The sequence below is a fragment of the Scomber japonicus genome, chromosome 14 (genome assembly GCF_027409825.1).
Source record: "Scomber japonicus isolate fScoJap1 chromosome 14, fScoJap1.pri, whole genome shotgun sequence".
NCBI classification, from domain to species: Eukaryota; Metazoa; Chordata; class Actinopteri; order Scombriformes; family Scombridae; genus Scomber; species Scomber japonicus.
In genome coordinates this window covers 14,300,771-14,328,149 of record NC_070591.1, presented here as the reverse complement: position 1 = coordinate 14,328,149, position 27,379 = coordinate 14,300,771, and the positions used below count along the sequence as shown (strand labels likewise).

The window sequence follows — 27,379 nt, the reverse complement described above, 5'->3', positions numbered from 1 at the left end:
TGCAAAGTTGGAGCGTCTCACAAGCACGTGAGCTCAACTGATAAGCAGACTGTTCAAATCTGTCTGCTTTTTTCAAATGCAATACCATGCAGCACTGACATAACTCTGACAATAATAAACCCAAGCAAGATGTTTATTTCAAACTAGTGGCTGCTGAAAAGCTCTCATGTGGCTTAGGAGGTAGGGCACATTGTCCACTAATAGCAGGTTTCCTACTCCTGTCCATATGATGAAGTGAATTTGAGCACTTTTCCTTTCAGTGACTTTTGATGCACAGAACACAGGTGTAATACTTTTTGGATGAAGTTGATAAGAGTCAAACTAAGGACACACTACAGCTTTTGAGAAAATCATACACATCCATTTGCTAAATGTAATAATTTTATTGACACCCTTGAACATCACCTGATGGAGGACCGTAGCTCACCTGTACCTGCCAAAGAAGTTAAGGGGTGAGGAACCGCTCCCACAGCAAAATGGCGTTCACACTCAATAGCATTAAAAAATACAAAATGCAAAATCAAAGAAACACATCTATATGAGTGGGCCACCCAAATAGATTCTCAACACTCCTGTAGCTATATCTAAAGATTGCTCTGATGATACTAACACAGGAGTGACACTGTTGGCCTAGAGTGATCTTACTTGAGCCTTGTTGAAATTATTTCAGTGCTTTGGTGCATTAGAACTATTTCTTTGCAGTGCCTGACATATTCACTTTCTTGTGTGTCCAAGATCAAGAGGACTGTTACTTTGAAGATTAACAGATATTATTACAATATCCTATTCTTCTTCTTTGCCCAGAACCATGGGAAGAAGGTTTGGCCAATGTAGTTTTCTATGGTAGCCATGGTTTTTGCCAAAATTCTGCTCCATGAATGCTGCTATGTAACTTTGGAATCAATGCCGGCTGTGGCATCCACAGTAAAACCTGGCCAAACTTTGTATCAGTGGTTTTAGGTCAGCCAGCTAACAGGTTAACTAGATTTTGTTGAAGTCGTATTATTTTTGTAGTTCCTCCACGCAGTGCCCTTCCGTTACCAGTCATGGCAACTTCGCTCATTTTGTTAAATTATGTTGTAATATCACATTCTGATATTTTGATATTGTATGAAGTCACTTTGATATCCAGTATCTTCATGTTTAGGACAGAATCACAATGTCTCGTGACATGTGAAAACTTTTTCAGAAATTGCCACGTAGCACAGGGGATGACAGCCTTTGTGATAACACACACTGAGATTCCCCATTGATCATATGGATCCCAGTGCTTTTCTGAATATTTACTGTGTATTGTATTCTGAGTGGTTGAATAGATGTTCAGTGTAAAAGAAAAAAAAAGAAACAAAACCATGTTGCAGAAGACTGCTACTTTGGCAAGATTGTTCTATGTCTTGGGTACTGTTGTCTGTTGCTTAGCAACATGTGTGAAGAACATAGTTACTGTTTTTAGGACCACCTCTTTGTCACCATGCTTACCAGTAATAGGGGCATCCAGTAATGACTGCCTTATGTTCTCTCAGTGTGTCGTAGGTTCATAGGTAATGGTGAATGTTGAAGCCTTATTTCTGGCGATCACTCTCTCCCTCTGGGACGGCAAATCATTTTATTGTGAGATGGATTAATCTAACTAATTTATAAGTAAAGTGTTTTCTAACAGAGCTGTGCTGTCTTTTGTTTTCATTTTCTCAATCTGCTTTGCATTCATAACAAATATTTATCATGGGATATTAATACTTGGAGTTCATTTACAAGTATGATATAATTAAATACACAAACACAGATTGTCTTTTGATTATGCTTTTAATCAGGTAATCAGATAAAGAAAAAATAGGTGGTGAGTATAACTCTGTCAGAGTGAAGAGAGCAAGAGCTGTAATGATTAGTTAAAATGATTGAAGCAGCTCATTGTAGTATGAAGTTAAACTTTGTCCTCCTTATTAAGTCCTTCCTTTTTCTCAGGACCTAGACATGACAAGAAATAATAATATGATGATTATCATTATACAATAAACACACATTAATCCACTATTGGTATCAAAACTACCAGTAGGGTGCAAATGTGAACAGACCTTTCATTTTGATGGGACCCAGGACCAGAGTCTCGCTGTCGTGTTCTGACCATGGTTCTGACCCCACGTCTCTGGCCTTTCGTCTGTTACAGCGGTGGCGGCAGATAGAATTGTAGTCAGAAGCTGGGCATATCAGGACCTTGCACTGGATGTACACATTCTCTGTGGCTCGGAGGAACCTGAAGGCCTTAAATCTGAAACGGGCGTATGCACGGGTGCCAGTGCTGTAGGTGTAGTAGGTACTGTCCACAGGACATCTGAAGGTGCAATAGAAACAGTGTGACTGCAGAATACATATCCTATGAATATGTAAACAACACAGATCACAGAATCAACAGATAACACTCAGCATATTTCAGTTTACCCGTTACGGACTAGGTCGTAGGATCTGGTCTGGAAATCATGAGGCGATGGTGAGGCCACACAGGTGTCAAGGTAGACAACCAGGGTGTTGTCGCCCCTCCTCAGGTCCACTTGGACATACATGTACTGGTTTAGACTCACTATGTATGGGACTTGAGTCACCTGATAGAAAAGAATGCAAACTCAAACTTTCAGTATGTCTACAGTAACTGTAATGCGCATGTACATATACTACAAAGTAGTATCAATATTAATTAATTTATTAATAGGAATCATTTTACCACCTGAAGAAAAAAGTTTTCACACCTTGTAGTAGAAGTTGCTGGATGTGTAGAAGCTCATGCTGGTGTTGAACCTGCCTGTGCCTGTAATGCTGGTGTTATCAATGTGATGGACAACATACAAAATCTGCGATATCGAGTCTTGCTCCATTCGACAGGTAACATTCAGCCTAAAGTGAGATTGGCGTGTGATCTCTCCGGAATTGGAGGTGTCGGCACGGAGACTGTTGGTGTACATAACTCTGCCATTCTCAAACTGTTCAAAGTAGAAGATATTGAAATAAATGTCAAGATTTCTATAACATCTGCATCCAAATCACTACTTTTAAAGTAATTTATGTGAGAATTCTTAGAAAGTTTTCAGAAGGTGGTGAGTCGTCTACCTTTCTAACGGTGCCACAAGTGTTGATGGGGAAACTGAAGACCACCTGGTATGAGGAAACCTGGGGTCTGCAGTATGGGTCATTCAGGTACAGACTGTGGCCATCATAGCCAAGGGAGTTCAGGTAGGACCTCTGAATCACAATGTTCATGTTGTCTGAGGAACAGTCCACTTTACCTGGTAAAGCACCGTGTTCACAACATATTTACAACAAATCCTATTGATATTCCTTTCACACCACCAAGAGGTTTAAATTTGTAGTTTTAAGAGAAAAGCTTTAAAACTATTGGATGGATTACAATGAAATGCGGTACAGATTTTGCATCCAGTGCCACCATGTAATACTGTGATTAATGACTAAATACTGAAAATACATGAAAAGCCAACATTCCCATTAGTCTCAGCTGTACTTTGTGTTTAGTGGTAATTAGAAAATGTTGGCATGCTATCAAACTAAACTAGGATGGCGACAATGGTAAACATCTTTTGCTACACATTAATATGGTAATTTATAGTATTTTGGTTGATTTACGGATATACTGCTATGATGGTGTTTAAAATGATACTGCAGTGATTGTTTTGCACTTCTAAAGTGGAAGGAATCACAACAGACAGATTAAAAATATCCTAACTTTTAGTCCCTAGTATATGACTAATACTGTTTTAGTACATTACGCCAAAACTGTTACATCCTACATTTCCCACAATGCAACCAGTAGCATCTTTTTGTTAGATAATCCCCATCCCCACCTGGTAAATTCACAAGTCACAGTAGCAACAACATTTTAACACACATATAACCACAACAATATCAAAACTAGACGTCTTAAATCCGCCACAGTTTTACCTGAGCTTGGTTTCAGAGAGCTCATGAACTGAGCATTGAATCCTCGGCCAACCACACCTCTGTCAGACCGGAAGACCACAGTCATGTAGTTTGAGGAGGAGTAGAAAGAGCTCATACTGTTGTTGCACACTTTTCCCAGTAAATTTGAATGGACAGAAGGCCCGTCATGGACTGAAATGTAGTCGCAGTTGCAGCAGTTTTCTAATCTGTTTTTTAAAGAGATGATAAAAGCCATAAATCACTGACCTATTGAAGTAAAACTTAAAAAAACAACTTTAGAGGCTAATTCTGTAATTGGTAGATATTTTCCCATTCTTCAGATATAGTACACGATAATGCTGCTTATTTATAATAATAATCTCCAACAATAGTCTATTCTTCACTCACTGCAAAAATGTGAATGCCAGGTAGATTCTTTGGTCAACTGAACCACTGAGCTGCCAGACACAGTAGGCATTGTCGTGATAGTAACTGGGATAGTTGGGGCTAGAGAAGGTACCAGAGCCAAACAGGGAGCCTCCACATGGCATTTCTGAAGGTGCACAAAATTACATGAGAATCACTGCAATTAACTATATTTGCTGAAGGCTCATTTTGTACATTTAGGATCCACAGGAGGATTCAAAAACATTTCAGTAATTTGTAATATGGTGTATTCTTTTATATTTAAGTTGTAGAGAAGGCTTCCATACCTGTTCTGAATGGGTCACGTGTGGTTTGAATATGTCCAGTAGGGTGGTAGCAGTAAGCTAGATGACAGGGTGAGGAGAATAAGTTGATCACTATCTCTTTGTACTGTGTAAAAGATTTTTTCTTATATACCTACAGTTTATTCTGCAAGTGTGATTAACAAATATTATCACGTGTCCATGTAAGAACTGATGAATTTGACAGACATCAGCAAGAGAGGGATGCAGAACCTGTAAATGCTGTTGATTTGTTAGGATTCGACACTTACAGTAGTAGTCATGGCAACAGTTTCCATTGTATTCACAAGAATATGAGCAGGAGCAGCTTCCCATGTGACTGCCGCAGCTGTATCGACATGAGGGTTGTCCTGAGAGACACCGGAGGATATGAAAACATTTCAGTAATTTGTGATATGGTTTATTCTTTTATATTTAGGTTGTTGAAAGGGTTTCCATACCTGTTGTGAGTGCTGGGGATTCACTAGTGTGGTAGCAGTAAGCTAGATGACAGGGAGAGGAGAATAAATTGATCACTATCTCTTTGTACTGTGTAAAAGATTTTTTCTGATATGCCTACTGTTTATTCCACAGGTGTGATTAACAAATATTATCACGTGTCCATGTAAGAACTGATGAATTTGACAGACATCAACAAGAGAGGGATGCAGAACCTGTAAATGCTGTTGATTTGTTAGGATTCGACACTTACAGTAGTAGTCATGGCAACAGTTTCCATTGTATCGACAAGAATATGAGCAGGAGCAGCTTCCCATGTGACTGCCGCAGCTGTGTCGACATGAGGGTTGTTCTGAGAGACACAAAGGGATCAAGTCTTATCAAACTATTTACAATTACTACAATCATTCTCACATCCTTGCCGATACAGTTATTTAAATACCTGTGTTGGAAACTGAAGTTGTGGATGAACAGTAATCTGAAAAAAAAGATAATAGAACAGAAATCAATTTCACTCCTTTTCCTTAAAACATGACAGTCAACGGTGATGACATTATAATGAAGATGTTAAAGCTTGAGGATTGCTGGATACTTACAGTTGAAGTCATGACAACAGTTGCCATAGTACTGACAAGAATATGAGCAGGAGCAGCTTCCCATATTGTAGCCGCAGCTGTGTCGACATGAGGGTTGCTCTGGGAGACACATGGGGATTAAGTCTTACCAAACTATTTACAATTATTACAATCATTCTCACATCCTTGTTGATACAAATATTTGAATACCTGTGGTGTATTCTGTTGTGGGGTCTGGATACCAAGCTGTGGATGAGCAGTAATCTAAAAGAAAAATAAGAGTAACAGAGGTGAATTTAACTCCTTTTTCATAAAACATGATGGTTTACCAGTGAAGACATTATACTGAAGCTGTTGAAGCTTTCACACCTTTAAATATAATGCATTCCAGTACATTATCACCCACAATGACCTCAATAATAAACAGGCTCTGTGAAAGTAGACTTTATGGCAGAGCTGTTGTTACATTAGATTGAATCAGTGTTCCTAACAAAGTGCTCAGTGGTCATCAACCGTTTTACCGCTACAGCCTGGTTTTACCTTCAAAATCTGGACAACAGTTTCCTCTCATTTGGCAGAGTGAAGTACATGAGCAGTCTCGGACATTGTTGCCACAGTTGTGTCTGCAGGAACCTTCAGTTACAGAATGAAAGATATAAAACAATTCCCATCACTAAAAACACAGAGTTTAGGTTGATCTCATCTGGGTTCTCTTGGTTTTCATTGCAATTCAAATTCTAGTAATATTTAAAATGGTGACACTGCATATTGTGTAAAATAACATCTTGGTCATAATCACAGAGACTTACCCACAAGACTGTAGTTGGCAATAAATCCTGGGCTGCTAATAATGCTATCACTCCTAAAGCTCACAGTCAAATAGGTACCAGAGGAGTGGAAGGTGGTTCCGTTACCATCACACACCTTCCCAAGGAGCCTGCTACTCGTACTGGAGCCATCATAGACGTAAACAGCATCATAAATGCATGATGCGTCATCCTCCAGGCTGTGATAAAAGCAAAAGAAGAACAGAGGTTTGAACATAAAGCCACAGGCAATGTAGAAGTAGTCAACAAACCACATACATTATTCTTGGTAGACTTACTCTAGAACAGGGAAATCCAGCTGCACAATTTGACTACCTGAACTGCTTGGTCTGATGTACCATGTGCAGTCGGCACCGTTTGGGTACGTGGCTGGATAGTTGGGGCTGGAAAAACTACCTCTCTGGCTATACAGGTAGCCACCACAGTTTGTATAAGCTAAAGAAACATGGGATCATGAGATTTAGATGAAATTACTCATAAAGAATGGAAACATAATAAATGATCAGACTATACAGATGACAAGATACATTCATGAAAAATACAATCATACAAGTGTTAATAAATAAATAAACAAATCAGCCTATTAAACATTAGCTGATACAGAGTTAAACCAAGCAGAGGCTAATTGCATTTGTTGATTTTAATTATATTTTTAAATTGTTAGTTTCAATCTATAAATTACTTTTATACAGTATGCGAAAATAAACTTGAAGTATAGTCAACAAAATACTCACAAGTCTGGAAAGGCAGCATTGCAAATCATAGCATTTGATATACTGTTAATGCACCTTTATTGATAATTTGACACTTTACATATGTATATATATATATTTGACGCATTTTATAGTTTGCAGTCCTGTGCAAAAATGTCAGCTATGTTGGATATGGGGTATTATTACTATTATTGTGTTTTTGGTCTTTTAGAAAATTTGTCAATGAAGCGTAGATAATTCATCTTGGGTACTGGAGCACAACACAGATTATTTATTGCTATTACTGAGCTATACCTGCAAGTTATCCAGACCTGTGCTTTTTATACACCCAGAAACACAATCTGACTGATTATGCCTTTTGTTTTTACCTGTGCTGCCCCAGATACCATCGGTCGTCCAGAAATATCTTGCGTCTTTTTCTGGAAAAGTGAAAAAGAAGAAACTCCAGGAGTACATTTGGCACTTAAATGCAAGCAAAAACACATTCTCACTCAAACTTACTATCATTTAAAAATAAGTTACAAGACATTTGAGGTGTCCTAATAACCAGAAATCCTTCTACCTTGGATACAATCAGTAAATTACACTTATTTTGCTGCAACTGTTGGTTAAAACTAACTGAAAGCAACATTACATCAAGCCATTAAGATTTCACATTTAAGATGTATGTTGGATATTTATTTATTTATTTATGTATTCTATTTACCTGGAGATTCTGATGGTTCTGCTTTAATCTCCTTAGCTGCTGGGGGCCGAGCAGCACCTGATGGGTTATGACAGAAGCAAATGAAAAATAGTACATTTTTAGATGTACATATTTCATATATATGCAGTACATAGTTCATAGTACATAAGCCACTTAAAGACCAATGACAGCACAAGTAAAAACATCTTAAAAGTACCATCATATTGATTAAATATGCTTAAACTGATATTTAAACTGCCCTAAAAATACAAATACATAAGACAATCCAATAACAAAATAAAAGACAATACCTTGCACTCCATGTGAGATGATCACACTGCAAAGAATCAAGAGAGTCCACATGGTGAATTCTTTCATCTTCCAACCTGCTTCAGATGTTGAACATGACAGCTTATATAGCCAGTAGCCAGCTTAGCACCCATAAAGTTTCTGATGTCACTGAATGTGATAAATTACTCAGTAATCATTGTGCATGAGAAACACACAGTTGGTTAGCTATCATAAAGAGTATGTGGTACGTGTTCACCTTCAGCTTCAGGATGTGTTTTAAGGTATTTGTTATACTGTAAAACTTCATGAGGGGTTTGGGAACTTGCAATTGAGCAGCTAATAACATATTCACTATAATGATCTTGCATGTGTAACAGACATCTGCTACACTAATCGTAACCAAATATTGTCATTACATCCACCCTACTGCAAGTTGCACCATTATACAGTAAAATTGTGTGCTAAAAAGAACAACATTTCACTGAAGTGAACCATTTTATGTTAGAACTAATAGAAAAACTATAATACAGATGCAGTTTAATGTAGGTTAAAGCCTGAGAAACTTCAAATAAAATTTCACCATACAGTAACAGCCGTGCAAACGCGTACAAGTACTTGATTCTTTAATTATTATTTTTTTTAAAGCATAATTTTTGTGTTGAAGATTCACATATTCTGAAAAAAATGGTTTCCTGTGTTCATATTTCAGGGCAAATTATGTCATAGTTCTAACAATGGCAATAAAGGTCAGTCACTCTGTCACTCACCACTTTGGCCTTGACTGAAAGAATGAATCCCTGTTACTTGATGTTGACCTTTGTATTTGGATGAATTCCTGTAAATGTTGGTATAAACATCTTGTCCCACTCAGGATGTATTAATACTTGTCAGGTCCAAACCAAACACTTGAAAAATTACCAACAGTCAGCCTCAGCTGTACTTTGTGTTCCAGTACTAATAAGCAAACGTTAGCATGGCAACATACTGACTTAATAAGGGTAACCATTGTACCAGCTTATCATCAGCATGTAAGCTTTGTCAGTATGAGCATAGCATGCATTTAGCACTGCTACAGCCTAAATAAGCCTCACAGAGCCACTAGCATGGCTGTAGACTTGTAGTCTTGCTATTTTAATTCAGTAGTGTTTAGTAGTATTAACTGAAAGTCAGTATTTTTACAGTAGGGTATGTTGGCATATACACTCACTGTGCACTTTATTAGGAACATCTGTGCAATCTAATGCAATCCAATACAACAGTTCTGCAGTAAATTCTAATTTTATGAAGTTTATACATTTTTTATATAGTTTGTCAGTAAAGATATAAAATACTTGAAGTAAGTATATGAAATATGGTGTATACAAACACTCCATATACATAAAAGCATGGTGCGTTTGAAACACTCCAAACACACATTATTATACTAAGTCTTACCGAGACTCTTTACTTTCCTGTTCTGAATTTATTAACATAACAGTGTTTAGAAAAGATAAAACCAGGGCTGTAAAACAATCGACACAATACATAATTTCTCTGTCTAATCAGAAAATCTTGCCCTGCCTTGTTGAATCAGGTGTGTGTGAAGGATCTTCCCTTTTACATTCAGGATGTCCTTCTTTAATAGCAAGTTTGAACTGCACTGCATAATAACACCTATAAAGAACATTTGAAAGTTGTTTGCTCTTTTCCCAGGACATCCATCCTTTGAACAGTTTGAGTTTGACAGTGACACAAGAGAAAGTTGAAGTGAGGCTATAAGAGACCCTGTTTTTTGGAGGGTTTTTTATACATGCATTTGCATTCATTAGACATTTCATTCTTTCTCAATTTAGAAACATGGTTTAATGATTATTACTGTAAATCTATAGTCTTTAGTAAAAGCTGACTTATGACATGGAGTGAATAACGTGACTAATACAAAAAAACCTAAAATCTATGTGAGATAAAGTACCAGTTAAAAGTTTTGACACACTTTATCATTAGGTGAATGGAAAACTGTGTCCAAATATCAGAAAGTGAAACACAAGAGAAAGCTAACAGAGATGAGACAGGATAACTAAGTAACATGAGAACAATATTTAAAAGAATATGTAAATCTGATTATTGATTAAGTTATTCACTTGTTTTAACTACTGTAGTTTTGTTTTTCTTTATTCAAATTGAGGATCTGAGGATAGAGGATGTTGTATTGCTGTACAGATTGTAAAATCTCTAGAGGGAAATTTGTGATTAGTGATATTTGGCTAAATGACTAAACTTGACTTTTAGCCTCCCTTCTCATAAGAATTTATGTCATTCAGGTTTGCTGCAAGTTTGAGAATTGTTTACTTGATACTCTCTTGACCCCTTTGATTGCAAAAAAATTACAAAGACCATGCGTAATTCCCCCCATCACAAAGAAAGATCTCATCAATATGGTGAAATTTCTGTGAGTCACTCTCAAAAGACGGAAAACAAAAACAAGCCTGGCTGTCCCACTGCTTCGCACTCCTGATTTGGGGAAGTTGAGCTCTCCTTTCACCCCCTTGGAGATGAGCTTGCATCATTCTCCTAAAGTCAACATGTAGAGGGACATTGGGTGGTCTCTCTCTTCTCCCTATTTATCTATAGTGGGAGCTCGTCAGTACAAAGCAGGTTGTGACTCATGGCCCTGAGTCAATGCTGTTTTGGTTAATCAGTAACTAGAGTGGGAGCACTGTGGCTGGCTGTCGGGATTAAAGTAAGGCAGCAGAGTAGCTGCGACCTCACTCAGCACCTCACTCAGTAGCAGTAGATACACACAAGGTAAGAGCAAACTTTATCTCAGTAATTGTCTTATTGTGCAGTACTAATTTGTCAGGGAAAAAAGGAAAAATGGAAAAATAGGACTGATCCATTATATTCTTCATAACTATAAAATATTTAAAATGTCTAAAACCTGTTGTGCAGCAAACTCTTGAACACTTTATCAATTCTCTTGAACGTTCTCGTAGAAAATCGGAAGCTTTTTTGTTTAATTCAAGGGTTCTCAAGAGTGGATCATGTCAAAAGTTTTGTCTAAATTCTGGAGCTTGACAGAAAACATCTGTGATCATGACTCAACCACGTCTTCTGACCTCTGTTATCAAGTCATTGGGTACATAACTAACCCACTTGATTGTGGATCCGAGCATTTGAGTGCGCAGGTTGCATTGATCAGGGACCAAGGCCATGTCCTGGGTGCATGTCCAAACAGAGGAAAATCCAGTGTTTGCTCATCTCCTCCAAGAGAAGGTGAGCAAACATGTTTCTGCATGTTCAACTCAAAGTCCCATTTTTGCATAAGAGTAGTCACCCAAATTATAATTTTTCAGGTTATTGTATCAAAAAAGCTCAAAGGGGAGAGAAACTTGTCATTGCAACTTAGAAGGAAAATTGCATTTTTTAAAATCAGTTTACTCTGCATTAGTCAGGAGCTCCTGTAAAAAAGCTATGAACTTGTCAACATGCACGGGTAAATGATTTTTTTTTTTTTTTTTCATTTCAATTATATACAATTTGTGTACAGTTTATATTTTGAAATGTATATGTATTTATTCCATATGTGTATTTATTTTGACATGTCAAAAGTGGCAAAATGAGTATAATATTTTGTAGCTACAGTGTGCACCAAGAACTGTCTTGAAGTATGTTGAAATGTTCAGCATGTGAAATTGTTTGTTGACTGTCTGAGCATGCTTAGATTGAGTCCAAAATCTGAGGATCCAAATAAACAATCAGCAATATCCAAATACGACATTAATCTTCTGTTAGCGAGGAAACACAAACAAACATGCACAGATGCACGAAAATCCTCTTCATTATTTATACGACCTCTGTCACAGAGGGTAATGCCTGCTCTCATTCACTGGCCAGCAGGAGAGAGGACACACAAAGAGCTATCAATCTATCACTGACATGTTGCTCTATGTCCAATGTTCCTGCCAGCCAATCCTGTCAGAGACAGAAAAACCAGATTCAGCCAGATTCCTGGCAAAAGCCACACTGATAGTTATATAGCATTCACACACTCCTCAATAGTAAGTACTCTCATGCTCACCAAGACTCAAGAAGTGATTCATCTTAAACTACAAATATCTGTCTCCTCCCACAGAAGGAATCGTTTTAAGGTGACTACCAACAAAAGGTAAAATGCAGCGCTTACGGTCGCCTCTTCTACTCCTCCTACTCTGCTGCTACCTCTCAGGAAACGAAGCCAACCGTGTCTACGTTCACCCTTTCTATCTCTTTGCCGCTGAGAACGTCAGCTGTGAGACCCTGCAGACTCAGACTCCCAAGCCTCTGCTAACAGATTCTGTGGCACCCCTTGATATTGAAGTCCTGACACCGGACAGCAGGGATCCATTGAGTCAGGATGGGCAGAGGCAAAACATCACACAGAGAACAGCGGTTCTGGCAGGGCTGCTGAACTCTCTGGGCCTGAGGATGTACCAGGCTTTCAGCAACAAACAGCACAGAAACATCCTCCTCTCTCCTGTCAACACCTTTGGATCCCTTGTCACCTTTTACCTGGGGGCCTCCAAGAAGACGGCAGGCGAGTTCCAGGTCTTTACTTTTGATTTGTTCTTACTGAATGAAGAGATGATTAATTCAGTCCTAACCCATCTATTTGATTATCAGGTCTTGAATTTTTGTTCAAAGACATAAACTTTTCCCAACCCACTTCTATCTTTCCAGGAGCTTCTTGGCCTGAGCAGTGGCACCGACCAAAAGGACTGTGTGTCCTTAGTGGATGGACACAAGGTTCTGAAGACCCTGCAGAACATAAACTCTCTGGTGGACGATGGACCTAAAGATGAAATCACCACCCAGGTGTGGGCCTTCACTCGCCAGGATGCTCAACTATCCAAAGACTTTATTCAGGGTACGCAGGACTTCTCAGATGCATCATTCATCCGCAGTGTGGACTTCTCCAAACCCCAGGAGGCCGAGCAGCTGGTGAACAGCTTTGTGGAGAAGACGTCAGACGGGAAAGTGAGGAGCATCTTCAGTGACATAAACCCCAGCTCTGACCTTCTGTTCCTTACTTCCTTCCACTTCCAAGGTCTGTCTCTTCTGTCTCTGTCTTTTCTCTAAACCCTTATTAAGTTGTTTTTTTTACAGCATAAACATTATAAAGACTTGCACCATCAGACCTTTACCACACTGCCAGGATGATAATGCTTAGTGAACTATTCACTCTCACTTTAAATACAGCTGATACATATTGTATGTGTGGCAGCAAAAACATTTGATTTGCACTTCAGCCAGGGAGGGGTGAAACATGGCACCACTTATTATGATCACAATCAGATCAGATTACTTTTACTATACAGAATAAAGTACTGTCCAACATACAAGGATGTGGCTTTGTTCTAATAGACTGAAATCGAACAACAATGCCACTACCTAACTTGATGTTCTGGTTGTGTCTGTTCAGGCAATTGGACGAAAGCCTTCCAGCCAGAGAAAACCTCCTTGCAGGAGTTCCATGTGGATGAAAGAACCACAACAATGGTTCCAATGATGACCCACACGGGTCAGTACCACTACCTGAATGATAAGGTAAATCTGAGTTCAGGAGATCTGTCTTAATGTTGATTTGTTGGAGCTATTTGGTGTATTTCTACTTTCCACATATGTCCACCTATATGAAGTGAAATATTGTTGGAATTTGCTTGTATCTTAATGACTGCACACATCTGTAATAATTATTTTTGTTTGGTGCCATGAAGGTGCGGCGATGCACGGTTGTGAAGCTGCCTCTGAGCAATAGGTCCTACATGTTGCTGGTCCTGCCTCATGAAGGGACCAGTGTCCTCGACTTAGAGTCTAAGCTGCGCACTGATGTCATGTCTGACTGGCACCAGAGCCTCCAAGAAGGGTGAGAATAGGACTTTTCCCAACTTTAACACTAAATTCGTATTGAGGTATCACCTACAAATCATGATGTACTTTTGCAAAAAATAGCAATCTGATTAAGTGTTAATCAGAAGCATATCTTGTCTTGCATCCATTTTTTTTAATATTTTTATCAAAATAATGTGACATTTACTGGAGTTAAAGCAACATTTTAATGGACCATAATTGTATAATTTCTCTTACATGTCACTTTTTCTTGTTGAAGAGCTGATTCTAAAACACTGGGCCTATTGCAACTTATTGCACATTTCTGTTCAAATACTTTTTCATATCAAACTTTAAATGGGGTTTCCCTCTCATCCCTTCAGTCTGTTGGAGCTGTCACTGCCAAACTTCTCCATGTCCTCTGACACCAATCTGCGTACCCTGTTGGCCAACATGGCTCCAGAAGTAGAGGCTAAACTGTTGGGCTCCCAAGCTGAGTTCAGCCAACTCAGCAACACTAAACCCTTCACTATAGATAAGGTGAGCAAGCTGCATGGTCAAGCCATCAAATCATAAGAATCATTCACTGTGTATGAGTGCGTCGTTGAATTAACCTGCCGTCTCTGTCTCAGGTGGTCAGCAAGGTGTTGTTTGAGATGTCAGCAGAAGGAGTGGGGCCTCATGAAGGGGCAGAGCTTCAGGACAAGGTCCAGGAGGAGGGTATCCCCCTGAAGCTATCCATCAACCGGCCGTTCTTATTCTCTGTGATAGAAGGAAATTCTAACGCCATCCTCATACTGGGCAAAATCACCACATTATAATAGTAGCATTGTACTTCAAACCAACAAAAACCTCTGACATGAAAAATATCTGACCCACCAGGTCTATTCCTTTCCTATGTATTTCATCCCCTGCAGCTTAAGTTCCTGTAGTGGCTGATATCAATCATTCCTTTTGATCCTATCCTTGTTTTTTAACTGAATTAAAGGTCACATACAGTAGCTATATGAGGAATGAAGCACAACCTCGTTCAAGAAGGATACACTACAGTGTTATTGTCTTTTACCACTTAGCTTATCTCAAAAACTGTTGGGAGTCATCGGGGAATCCTTTTTCAGTATTTATAAACCTGTTACTTTAAGCTGAGTGATTTTCAAACAGCCAATTAAAATACTAATTTCTTTTTTTTTGTACAAATATTGTACAGTATTTTTCATTAGGGTAGGTACAGTAACTATGATTCTCTATGCTGAATGATTAATACATTGTATTTTGTAACTAAGAGTTTATTTTTGTTTTGTTGCAATTTGTGATTCCTGAAATAATAATAATAAAAAAAAGATTCCTCAATGTGGTTAAAAAGTCAGTTTATTTCATTGTTTGGGAACAGTCATTAACCTTTCAAAGCCTTTTAGTGAGTCTTGCATTAAAATCCATCATCTGGACTGCAGGGAAATGTTGAACTAGATGTCATTCAACTTTGTAATTACATTTGTAGCTGATAGTGTTACAACTAAGATATGAAGAAATCACTTTAAAACTATCCTTCTGACAATTATTCACTCTGGTAAAGATAATATTTCAATTACCCAGATGTTAAAATATAAAGACAAAACAATAAGCGGATTGATTTCCTTCATTCCTGCTTCTTTATATTGTGCCAATTGGTCAGCATTAAAAGAAAAAAATTAGCATTAAATACTAGAGAAACAACATCCTGGAGAATGGCCATCCTTCTATCTCAATCAATTTAACTTAACTTTTTTAGGGTTTTATGATATTTTTAAATAAAAATGTGATCACTGCTTTCCAAATACTTAATCTCACCATTACACGCCCCTTTCACACTTTATCTTTGTCATTGTATCCCTCCTTAATGCTGAGCACTAGAAAAAACGTACAAACCAACAACAGTTGTAATGGTTGTGTTACTATGACAACCAGCAACCATAAATTGTCATTAGCTGAGGTGTAACATTTTTATTACAGCGGTTTTAATAAGTGTTTTTTGATTATTTATTTATTATTTAGATAATTTTAATATATTTGAAAACATAAGTAATGTATGAATAAATATAAAAAACATATCAATATGACTGAAAAAAGGCAGAAACAACCCAGGGCAAAGTTTGGCATTGAGTTCTTGTTTTCTGCTTATCATTTGTTGCTAAAATAGTCCTTGAGCTTTCATGGCGGTGGTCTACAGGGAAATGATGCGTGTTGTGTAAACAGATGTCGAAAGTACCGCTGCTAGTAGTGAATGACCTTTGCTTTACAACACACAAATCAAACATTCAAAGTTCCTTATTTTATGCCAAACATATTATATTATACAAATTTGATTTCAACATAAAATGTACATGTCACACACTGACAGACTTCTTTATATATGATTAATCCTTCACCACGTAGCAGAAAACAAACAAATATTGTTTGACTGACATCGTCTCCTCACAACTTAGACTTGAAACTATTGTAATGCAGCATTCTGGCCCAACACAAGATCAGTACATTAGTTTGCATAGAGCAGTGCATATCACCAGCAGCCAGCATTGATTATTATGTGGACATTTCATGAACATGATACCACGAAAAAATCCCTTTTATTAACATTCCCCACAGTACATCCAATGATAATCCAGTCTCAAAGACAGACAACCCTTTCTCTGCTGTGTTTCCAACAATTTAACATTGATCAGACAGATTTCAGTAGTGTCCAAACTTGACCTTCTTTCATTGTGGTCAAATCAGCATAACTCTAACGCTGACTTCAGTCTGTTTTTTCCTCCTTCACACATCTTGGAGAAATGCAGGGATGAACGCAGCATGTTAATGGGTTTCAGTTACTATGGAGTCAGCCAGAGTCTACTGGTTCTGTTCAGCGAGCTCTCGGGCCTCTTTCACCAGGTCCATTAGAGTGGCGAACATAGAGATGTCAGTTGGCTGAAGACCCATCTTCTGGATCTGAGACACACAACAATACAGAACAGAGTGAGCGGGAATAACCAAAACCGTGTAACACAATTTTGTACATGTTTATGCCAGAGAAATCTGCATTTGATTGCTACATTTTGTGATGGCCCTTGTCTGTTGTATGTGCAGTCAGTTATTGCATCTGCCTTACCTTACATTATCCATATACATCCACATGAACACTACTGACATCATATCCATATCTGACACCTCATATCCGAGGTTACTCCACAGTTTATTTTCTTCACTACAATAATTTGGTACATTTTGGACATTTGGTATTTTTTCCCCTGGTATTGTCATGGCCTGTGTGCTGGGTTACAACGATATCTGTCTCCACACACGTCTGCATGTGTTTGTGTACCTGTCAAGCACCACCTACCTGTTCCCCGAGGTACTCCACATCGAGTGCCAGCTGGAGGCGGATCTTGCTGTCGTCTGTGGGTCCTCCGTTCGCTCCTGCTGTGGTAGTCGTGCTCGCGCCCTTCCTGGCTTGCTTCAGTCGCTTCAAACTCTCCTCCATCTTCCTCACTGAGCTCAGCACCTCAGAGATGGTCTCATAGTACCTGAACACAAAGCATGGACACATTAAGAAAGAGGCACAACTTTGTTGGAAATAAATCATGATCAAATGAAAAAAAAAAAGATACTACCACTACACCAACTGAAATAAGACCAAAAATATTGAATTGTAACTCCACCTTGGTGCATCTACTGAAATAGTTCGACATTCGACAGGACATCTTTAAATGAAGCTGATATGCTTGCATTTACATTTTATGGTAAACATCACAGTGAAGGCCTTGGTCAATACTTTTTAATTCTTCTAATTCTAGCATTATATTTAAGTGTATTTGTGTGTGTGTGTGTGTGTGTGTGTGTGTGTGTGTGTAAGTTCACCTCTGTGTGCAGTCAGAAAGTGCAACTCGCAGCCACTCCTGTGCTGTGGAGGGAGTCACCAGCCCCGTCGAGTCAGTCAACACCTGATGTAACGGACGTAAGGCGTTGTCCATGTACGCTGACGCACGTACTGGCAGATCCTGTCCAGAAAGAAAGTAGACTGTTGTATGCAGGACAATCTATACACTAAAGATTAATGGTGAAAATAAAACTTGATATTTGATTTGGTTCATTTTGAAGATGAGGAGAGGCTACTGAAAACCCCTGAATCTTCCTTCCTCTCTATTTAACTCTTAAAATGTTCTGCAGTTGTTAGTCATATTGAGAATTGCTTTACCAGATATAATGTGCCTTGTGCAGCTCAATTGTGTAAGAATGTACTGCATATATAAACACAGAATCAGTCTCAGTATCAGCAGGTACTTAGATGTAAAGGACTTGGATCACATTCAAGGGCAATAAAGTTACATCAGGATTAGTTTTTTCTTTATATTCTCTCTGCAATAGTGACTCCCAACAGTGCTACAGAAAATGCTGATTAATAAGAAAACGTAATATCATAGATGCAGCTATATATAGTTCAGCAGAAAAGCAGTGATGCAAGTGGCCATTAGGGTTCAGGCAGGCTAACCGTGAGTGGATGAAGGAGTGAATTAAAGGATACAATGGATGTATACGCTTGACCAAAAAAAATTGTTGGCACAAGTTCAACTGAAGTCCAGTGAGTGGACCTTGATTTTTTTTGTCAAACTGCCAAGTTTGCAACTTCATGGTCAATAATGAACCTCAAAGTTCAATTAAAACTTTCTTGAACTGATATGCTTCACACAAAGTAAATCTCTTAATAGTATGCCCATCATGACCCTGAAACATCACTTAGTTTATTAATAAGCTCAATGTTAGAGCCAATAATAATAAAGTACTCCACTGGCATTTGTTCGAATGCCAGTGGAGTACTTTATAGTTATTGGCTCATCCCTCCAAGTTTCATTAAAATCTGACCGGTCAATCCATTTCAAATGTAAAATTCTGACTTTTAAATTATAGCCTTTCCAATAAAAAAAAAGTTACATTACAACAAAGTTTCAAGTGAATCAGCCCTCAAGGTTTTGTCAAAAGCAGATGAGCATCATGTGTTGCCAATGTTTGCTCCATGAAATGTTATAGGATGGGAGAATGTTATATGATGTAACGCAGGAGAAACATACACGTTGCAGCTTCACTGACCTTATTCGTCCTGCGGTAGAGTCGTGGAACCTCAGAGGCGCTCTTCAGGAAGCGACAGCAGCGTTCAGTCAGATGCTGGGTCATCCTACTGTTGAGAGTGGGAATGCTACTTGACAGGCAAGACTTGGAGTCCTCCAGAGCATCTGACATAGGAGAGAACACTAGTAAATACACAAGTATAGTACACAAACAGTCTGATTTATCACTGTGTTAAAGCCAGAGATGGCAGGGGAAATACAAAGACTCGAGGAACGGCAACATTTTCTGACTGCAATCTTTGTTGATGAAGATGTCATGCTAGCCCTCTAGGGTATTGAATGGCTACATTTTTTTTAACTTCAGTGAACACTGGCATTTATGACTGCATCCCCACGTGTCCCCTGTAGCATGCATTATATAAAGTTAAGCCTACAGCAGATATAGTGCAGACAAGTAATTCAAACATAGTCAAAGACAAAAAAAAAGATTTGAATGTTTCTTCACGTTTCTTCCTCAGTTGACAAAACATGTAGAGTGAGCTCAAGCAAACATAGCAAGTGAAGTTAAAAGATAAAATGATTTCCACGTGCACTGTGTGGTTCACTTACCTTCCACAACGCCAACGTTTTTGAATCCGACGGCTTCTAACCGCTGTCTGACCATCTCTGACAACTCTGGTATCTAAGAAACAGACAAACCAACGTCATGGAATCACTGCAGAATTCTCCAAAAGTGACGATTTGTCACTTATACAATATTTAAGTTAAGTTCAATCAGCTTGTCTAAACATGTGAAACAGCTGTGCTCTACATGTTAAGTCAATTGAAAAAATAAATTATTTCTGTGGGGGCACCTGTTCCTGTAGTTTTTGGATGTCTGCTGCAATGTAGACCAGCTGTTTGGTGGACAGGGAGGTGGGACTCCCGCTCTCGCTGCCGGCCTCATCCATTGACGTTCGGCTAGAGGTGGATGAGGCTGAGCTCGGTAGAGGCCTGCTGGGCTCTTTGGTCACCTCAGTGGCTGGAGTTTTAGTTAACACCTGTCAAGACACCACTCAACATGAGGAACAAGAACAAACAGCACCAACATGTCTATTAAGTTTGATACCTCTTTCTCTTAATAATGATTTTTAAATCATTAAAATCCTCTGTCTGTTTTATTGATGTTTACCTCGTCAAGAAACTTGGCATATCGTGAGTAGAGCTGCAGTGTGAGCTTCCAGAAGCGATGAGCCAGAGGTGATAGGTAGACTTTATCTGACCAACACTTCACTAGGCAGGACCACAACACCACAGACACCTGCAGGTGATAGGCACTGCCAGCTGGTCATAAGAACAAACAGACAAAGTGTTACTGTGGGAGAAGTAGAGGTGCACATTGGTGTTGATGAGAGAGAGAAGTAATTACTACCTGGTGCTGCCTCCAATCCGTCACTTATGGCGTTCTCCAGACTTCCAGCTATTTCCTTGTACCTGAAAAACAATTAGAGACATTCAGAGAAAGGAGGGAAAACAATCAATGTGTAATCAGCTTATTTCTTGCATCAGCTCTGATATCCACATGCTCCTTACATGAAACAACACTGTGTCCGGGAAATTATGGACTTTGCAGGTTTGTACTGGGAAATGAGGACACAGGCTCTAATCTTTGTCTTGACGTGAAACGGTGAATCTGTCCATTGTGTACTTTACAGTGTGTGTGTGTGTGTGTGTGTGTGTGTGTGTTTTTGAGGGCAGTGGGAGGTTGACAAACAGTAGATGACACTGTGTCCAACTTCGCAACGGTTTCACACAGATCAATGGTTATTCCGTCAAGGTCCAATGTCATGTTTATGGGCTATGTTTAGTAATACGCTGAAACGTTTTCAATTTACATTTTGCTTCTTTTCATCGTTCAGCATTAAACTCACACCAATAAGCAGTTTTCAAGATTCCTGTAAAAATGGGCTTTATTCAACTTCTGAACATCTGCCAACTTGTCCTTTTTCACTAATAAATGCCAACAGGCTGGGTGCATTTTTAATTAAAACTCGTCTCTTGAGTCCTTAAAGGTAGACCTATCAGTTATTCAAAATACCAGCTGCGCAGAAAATTCCACTTTCACCGCTGTCAGACCATATTCATTTAAGCTGAGGGATCCAAATTCAAATGAGTAAAAGATGTATCCATTGAATGGATAAAAAAATAATGATTGAAATGAGAACTTTTTCTATTTGTTAAAAACTAAGTTGGGTTTTCCAGGATTAAGGAGGTAAGTACATTATCTAACTTTTAAGGCCAGATAACATGATTATTGGTGACCTGCAGTTAATGATATATATCCACTTTGCTCTGGAAAGTGATGGTGTGTGTATATGATGTGACATAGAGGTTGTAGATTGTATTGAGGAAATATGTACCGTAGTTGAAAGTAGACAGGCAGGTTCCATTTGTTGTGGAAGCTGGTGTATGAAGGATGCACTCTCAGCCTCTTCACACTGGCCTGCGAGCTGCACTGCCGCTCAAACCTTCGCACAAAATCCATACTCAAGCTGTAACGCTGGAAAAGAAGACGCCCAGGTGAGACCACAAAATCTAACATGAGTTACTTGACAGCACATGACATGCAAAACCTGTAAATAGTTTCAACACTCACTGTGTTACTGTGGACGTACCTCATAGAATATGTCGGGGTTTCCGGGGTTGAAGAGGTAAGGCAACCTCTCCTCTATTCCTTTGATTATCTCCGGCCACACAGAATTCACCAGGAAATCATAGCCCGGCACTATGTCAGCTTTGTCACTGAGGAGAGAGGAACAGCAGCACACTTTAGACATGTTATGACACTGTCTGCTGTACATTGGGTGCTACTTCAGTCAGCGATTCTTAAGACTGAGAACATGATCAAAGAGGACAAGTTAAGAGGCCAGTAGACAGAAACTGCCTCGAAGTTGGCTCTCTTTATGAAAGGAAAAAAATTAAAATCTGTCTGCAAATGATGCAAGATAATTATATTAATATATAATGCATAAAACTAAATAAATTAATATGAACGTGTGTTAAAAAGAGATCACACAGCTTGGTCAATGCGCAATGGCTCAAGAGATGAAAGCAGACAATTTGCAGCAGAAGGACTTCAAAACACAAACTCATTGATTTATGAATTAGGGATGACTGATACTGGATTTTCCTTTACCGATATACGACATGCCAATGTTTTCCAACTCATTTTGGATGATTGTTGATGCCAATATATGCACATGGCTGAGGAGTCCTATTACACATGCAATCATAGACTGTATTTAAGTATGATCAAGAAAGACAAAATATGAAGGAAGCACTAAAAGCATTAAAACTCTGATGAACCTGCAGAGTAAGTTGAGCAGAGTTTTCTTTAGACAGACAAGATTTAATCTTTGGTCCACACTCTGAAGCAGAATATGGTAGTAATGCACCTAATATGATGGTTGCCAACTGCTGTTATAAACCAAAAAGAAACAAATAGGCCTGTCATATTGGTAAAAATGGTAATTTTATGTCAATATTTCATTTTAAAGCCTTTAATGTTTGATTCCAATGTGCCAATATTAACATGCATCCCTACTGTGAATGCTTTGAATAAATTTGCGTCTGTGATCATATCAATACCTGGATATCGCTCCTCCAGTCACCTCTCTGAGGAGTCTACAGTGATGAGGAACAAACTCCAACAGTCGAGAATACATCAGCTGGAGACCGTTTGGATTGGACTTCACCACCTCTTCCACTAACACCTAAGAGGATCAGAGGAGATTCTCATGATGCATACAGCACATCAAAGCTATCACTTTCCAACATTTAGTTGAGGAAGCTTCACATTCAGGTAGTAAGTTCTCTTGTTGTCAGCCTAATTTTTACCTGGTCCATGTATGGCTTGACCAGCACCTGTCCTACCAGGGCCTCAGCATCTCGAGTTTTGTCAATGGTGGCGTACGTCCTAAGGCAGTGACGCACCATGACCACGTTGGATGTCTGCAGCCCCTCGATCAGGAGACCCTCCAGAGACTGCTGCAGCATGGAGGTTATACCTGCGATACGCTGGCAGAGTAGAAAACCTCATCACATATATAGTTACATAAGAGACTACATTCCAGTAAAAAACACAGCGACTGAATGATGAATCAAAATGAAAGATGGGATAAATTATTTCAGAGATCATTCCCATTGAAAATAAAAAAACACTAATATATTTTCTGCGTATTTAGTGACTTTAGCACTTAACAGAAGGACTGTACAGAAGCTGATCATCCTAGTCAGATAATTATGGGACTTATGGATTAGCAGAAGAGCAGGCAGATGTACTGACTGACTAACTGAGAGGCTATTGATTTATATGTTGTCTGACTGATCAACCCATTAACACTTACAGGTCTGACTTTGTCCAGAAGGGGCATGCCTTTGCTCTGTACAGCATGGAACTGCAGCTGGTTGAATTCAGTAGCTATCCTCTCCAGGATCTGACCTGCTAACAAGGGGCTGTACACAAACAGGCAGACAGGCAAGAAGTTAGAAAAAAAAACAGTTCTCAAGTACTTTTATCCCTGTACAGCTCTTCATATCATCAGTTTAGACATTTACCAGAGAATGGTATGAAGTTCACAACATTACAAAACAGACATATACCTTTGGACACTGCGGCTTGAAAAAAATAGAAATGCATAATTACATCTAAGACATGTACCATCTAATTACATTTTCTATCAATGGGCATTGTGCATGTAATGGCTGGCAGAGTAAAATATTACAATGCATCCATCTGCCTACATTCAGCTGCAACTGTTATCTACCAAGTGATGCCAGCAGGTTTACTGGCCTGTTTCCCACCTGCTGATTTCCAGAGAGTTGGATTCCTTGGAGTTCTGTGAGTGGAGGATTTTCTCAATCTTCTCCACTGAACGCACCACTTGGATCAGCCTCAATACACATACCTGACAGACGGGATGATGAAAAGATGATGAGAATTTATGAGATCATTCAACAGAGTAGAAAACTAGTCCTACATAGCTATTTCTACTATTGCAACAATATTACTGCATATTGTCAGCTACATTAAAAATGGGAAAACCACAGTTGCTATAAAATCATTTAAACAGGTTCATCTTCTGTGTGGAACCAAATATAAACAAGGAGCCAAACCTTTTTTTTCTGCAGATCCTCCTGTTTGGACAACTGGTTGTCTATGGACTGAATGACCTCACTCACGCAGGACCGCAGGCTCTGCAAAAGATAACATGAACACTTAGTGGCAGGAATTAATACAGTAGCATTAAACCAGTACATTTAATCAGAAAACATACCATAACCTCCTCTCGTAACTGTCCCAGTGGCACAGAGAGCTGATTGAGGGCTTTGTCCATCCCCACCTGAGAAAAGAGAAGAGGTCTGAGATGTCTCACACTTGACACTGATATACTTAAAAAAAGTAACACTGTATGGTTTGCTCCCTTTAATAGGACAAACATGAAAGCATTTAAGAGCCCAACCAAGACTGGATTTTTGAGGCTGTTGTCGATATTGATATTTGAAAATAAAACCAATTTAAAGGTTGACTGATATTCTTATTCTTCCATAAACACACAACTTAAGCACAGATATAGTTTACAGGTGAACAATACAGCATATAAGATTATTGTCCATTTAGAAGAACTTAAATCATGGACATTTAAGTTATTTGAATGAACAATAAATCAAAACACAAATTGTTTAAATTAAATTAAGACAAATTCAATCATATAAGCATTAACAAACACTGCTAGTAAAACATTTATTGAGCTTGAGCTTCATCAAGCCAGTTTATAATCAAGCTTTTCTTTTGTAATGATAATTATAATTATAATGAGATTATACAGTGTATCTGCCCTCGCCTGTATCCTGTGCAATACTATCCGTATCCATATCCACTCCTGCTACAGGCAACAACAAAGGGTAGGTCCTATAAGCAAATGCTTCATCCTACACCTTTTTGGTCAAACAGCTTTCTTTCTTTCTTTATACTTCTGTTTTCATCCCTTTTGGCTTGTTAATAGATATGGTGGAGATGAAGGACACAGAACAGGGAAATATGATTGTTTGCTTTGTTTGTTTGTTTGTTTGTTTGTACATGTGTGTTTTGAGTTCATGTGACTGAAAAACCAAAACAATAACAACGACTGACCAGGTTGGTGGAGAGGTTAACGAAGTCTGCATAGTCCTTGTTGATGAGCTCCACCATGGCTGTTTTCAACAGCTTGTAGTAGAGCTCCAGGTCCTCTCTCATCTCCTCCAGCTGGACCTGTTTCCGACACTCCGCCACAAACTGGTCAACGTCAAAGTCATCCTGCAGACAGACAGACAGAGGAGAGAGAGGGAGAAAGAGAGACAGAGACAGAGACAGAAACATTAGACAGATAGAGAGTTTAATGACCTCTCAAAATAAAAAAATAAAAAAACTCCTTGAAGAACGAGAGAGGGCATATAAACTGAGGGACAGTGAATGACCTACACACACACACACACACACACACACACACACACACACACACACACACACACACAGGACTGTATATGAGTGTGTATACACACACACGGATACATAGACATACTATCTAAAATTAATATATGAGAGAGAGAGAGCAAAACAGCGAGGCAGACAGGTGAGAGAGAGAGAGAGAGAGAGAGAGAGAGATAGACACAGAGGGAGAAGCAGATAGAAACAGAGAAAGTAAGTGAGAGAGAGAGAGAGAGAGAGCGCGCAAGAGAGCGACGGAGAGGCAGACAGAGCGAGAAAGAGAGAGACAGACAGAAACAGACAGAAACATAGAAAGAGAAACAGACAGGTCGACAGACAGACAGAAGCAGCAGGATACATAATCGTCACATCTTCGCACAAAATAATAAGCTTGTTACCCACTAACATAACCTACGTTTGATTTTTAAGCTAAACATGTTCATAGTACGATTGTAGCTTAGACACATGCCAAACAGATCAAGTCTTTTTATTGCCTGACAAAGAAGAAATGTCTAAGAAACAGGATGAATAATCCCTACACGTCAACTAGCTAATGCTAACCACTTTAGCAGTTTAGTAACTGCTTTACGTCGACAAACGTTCCTTTTATCGGTCTCTCACCTTCATAAAAACATCTTTGTCGAAGCACAGAGAGTCTGGTCCCTTTGGTAAATTCATGTTGATTTTTTTAGACGTGGCTACAACATCCACAGCGATAAATGACACAAGCCACCTCCAGCTAGCTGGGTGGTAGTGACCGAGCTTCCGCAAACATGGCAAGAAGCCGGACACGAAGGAGTAAACCACAGCGACTCCTACAGGCCACCAGAGGTAACTGCACTGTGACTGTGTTTACTGCCTTTTACACTATGCTTTTACATCGATTTGTTATTTTATTTTATTTTTTAAATTTAAATGTATTTTATTTTATTTTTTAAATTTAAATGTATTTTATTTTTTGTATTCATTCATTTATTTTATTTCATTTTGGACAGAAAATGATTTCATGAAACAGCAAACTATTTGGAGGGTTGACAGGAGGGTTGAAAGGAGTTACTCTGAGTGTCCATGAGTAACTTACTCATCACACTTATTATGAGTAATCAGGATACCCTACAGTTCTTTCTTGAATCATAAAAAACGTGTTTCATCCTAATATTAACCTTCTACTGCTGTTAATTAATTGTGCTTTTTTTGGATGATTAAAAAGCATCTCATTGGATGGCAAGGTAGGGCTGTGGTGTTATTAGGGAGGTCATTCACATTCCAGACAAGACATTTGAGTACATTAATAATTTTTACATAAATACATAATTGACTCAAATATTTGCCTGTCTAAATAAAAACTTTCATGTTATTTTAGGTAGCTAATTGAACATTTTAACAATCACACATGAAACCCATGAAACCCATGAAAATATGCTGCTTATATCGCAGTCTCTGCAGTAGTCCACTGGAGATGACAATGTCCATTAAAGCAGTTCAGGTCTCCGTGTGACGATAGGTATCCTATACTTAACCCATTTTGACCACATTCCCCTAAATTTGTTGTTGTTGCATTATTATAGAACATGTTAGGCTAATCTTTCCATTGTATATTTCATAAATCATTTTTAGATTTGGTCTTTTAAAATGTCAAATTAATAGCCCCAGCAACACTGTGAGGAGCGTACTTCATGTAAAATGCTGATTCAGAGGTTTTTCCATTCTCTGAAAAAACAATGAATAGGCCTACATATTGTGGTAATAATAACAGGGCCAGGAGACTTCA

General features: G+C 38.7%; 2 protein-coding genes across 5 annotated transcripts; one reads left to right on the top strand and one right to left on the bottom strand.

Annotated features, from left to right (window-relative positions):
• Positions 1-10,816: 10,816 nt before the first annotated feature.
• agt (angiotensinogen) lies at positions 10,817-15,114 on the top strand. 4 transcript variants are annotated; one of them, XM_053332690.1, is made up of 7 exons: positions 10,817-10,965; positions 12,293-12,744; positions 12,877-13,243; positions 13,619-13,743; positions 13,914-14,062; positions 14,409-14,565; positions 14,658-15,114. In XM_053332690.1, the coding sequence occupies exons 2-7, from the start codon at positions 12,331-12,333 to the stop codon at positions 14,844-14,846; spliced, it is 1,401 nt and encodes a 466-aa protein (XP_053188665.1). In that variant the 5' UTR covers positions 10,817-10,965; positions 12,293-12,330; the 3' UTR covers positions 14,847-15,114. The 4 variants fall into 4 exon arrangements, with proteins under 4 accessions (XP_053188665.1, XP_053188667.1, XP_053188668.1 ...); XM_053332692.1 differs by lacking the exon at positions 10,817-10,965 and adding an exon at positions 11,267-11,433; XM_053332693.1 differs by lacking the exon at positions 10,817-10,965 and adding an exon at positions 11,630-11,653.
• A 1,204-nt stretch (positions 15,115-16,318) lies between these two features.
• Positions 16,319-26,354, bottom strand: cog2 (component of oligomeric golgi complex 2). Its single transcript, XM_053333164.1, has 18 exons — positions 26,230-26,354; positions 25,276-25,437; positions 24,419-24,484; positions 24,258-24,338; positions 23,946-24,049; positions 23,489-23,597; positions 22,980-23,159; positions 22,731-22,855; positions 21,758-21,884; positions 21,503-21,642; positions 20,515-20,576; positions 20,275-20,426; positions 19,958-20,143; positions 19,713-19,785; positions 19,126-19,268; positions 17,899-18,038; positions 17,381-17,564; positions 16,319-16,989 (listed from the first exon to the last, which is right to left on the bottom strand). Exons 1-18 carry the CDS (start codon positions 26,284-26,286, stop codon positions 16,891-16,893), a joined length of 2,190 nt encoding a protein of 729 aa, XP_053189139.1. The 5' UTR covers positions 26,287-26,354; the 3' UTR covers positions 16,319-16,890.
• Between the last annotated feature and the right edge of the window lie 1,025 nt (positions 26,355-27,379).

What these genes read in the sequence shown, in the direction of transcription:
- agt (XM_053332690.1), top strand. Translation starts at nt 12,331, where the DNA reads ATGCAGCGCTTACGGTCGCCTCTTCTACTCCTCCTACTCTGCTGCTAC. An exon ending in ACCACTACCTGAATGATAAG is followed by an intron (nt 13,744 to 13,913) that starts GTAAATCTGAGT and finishes GGTGCCATGAAG; the next exon opens with GTGCGGCGATGCACGGTTGT. An exon ending in CACCAGAGCCTCCAAGAAGG is followed by an intron (nt 14,063 to 14,408) that starts GTGAGAATAGGA and finishes TCATCCCTTCAG; the next exon opens with TCTGTTGGAGCTGTCACTGC.
- cog2 (XM_053333164.1), bottom strand. Translation starts at nt 26,286, where the DNA reads ATGAATTTACCAAAGGGACCAGACTCTCTGTGCTTCGACAAAGATGTT. An exon ending in AGTTACGAGAGGAGGTTATG is followed by an intron (nt 24,339 to 24,418) that starts GTATGTTTTCTG and finishes TATCTTTTGCAG; the next exon opens with AGCCTGCGGTCCTGCGTGAG. An exon ending in TCTACCGCAGGACGAATAAG is followed by an intron (nt 18,039 to 19,125) that starts GTCAGTGAAGCT and finishes CTTTCTGGACAG; the next exon opens with GATCTGCCAGTACGTGCGTC.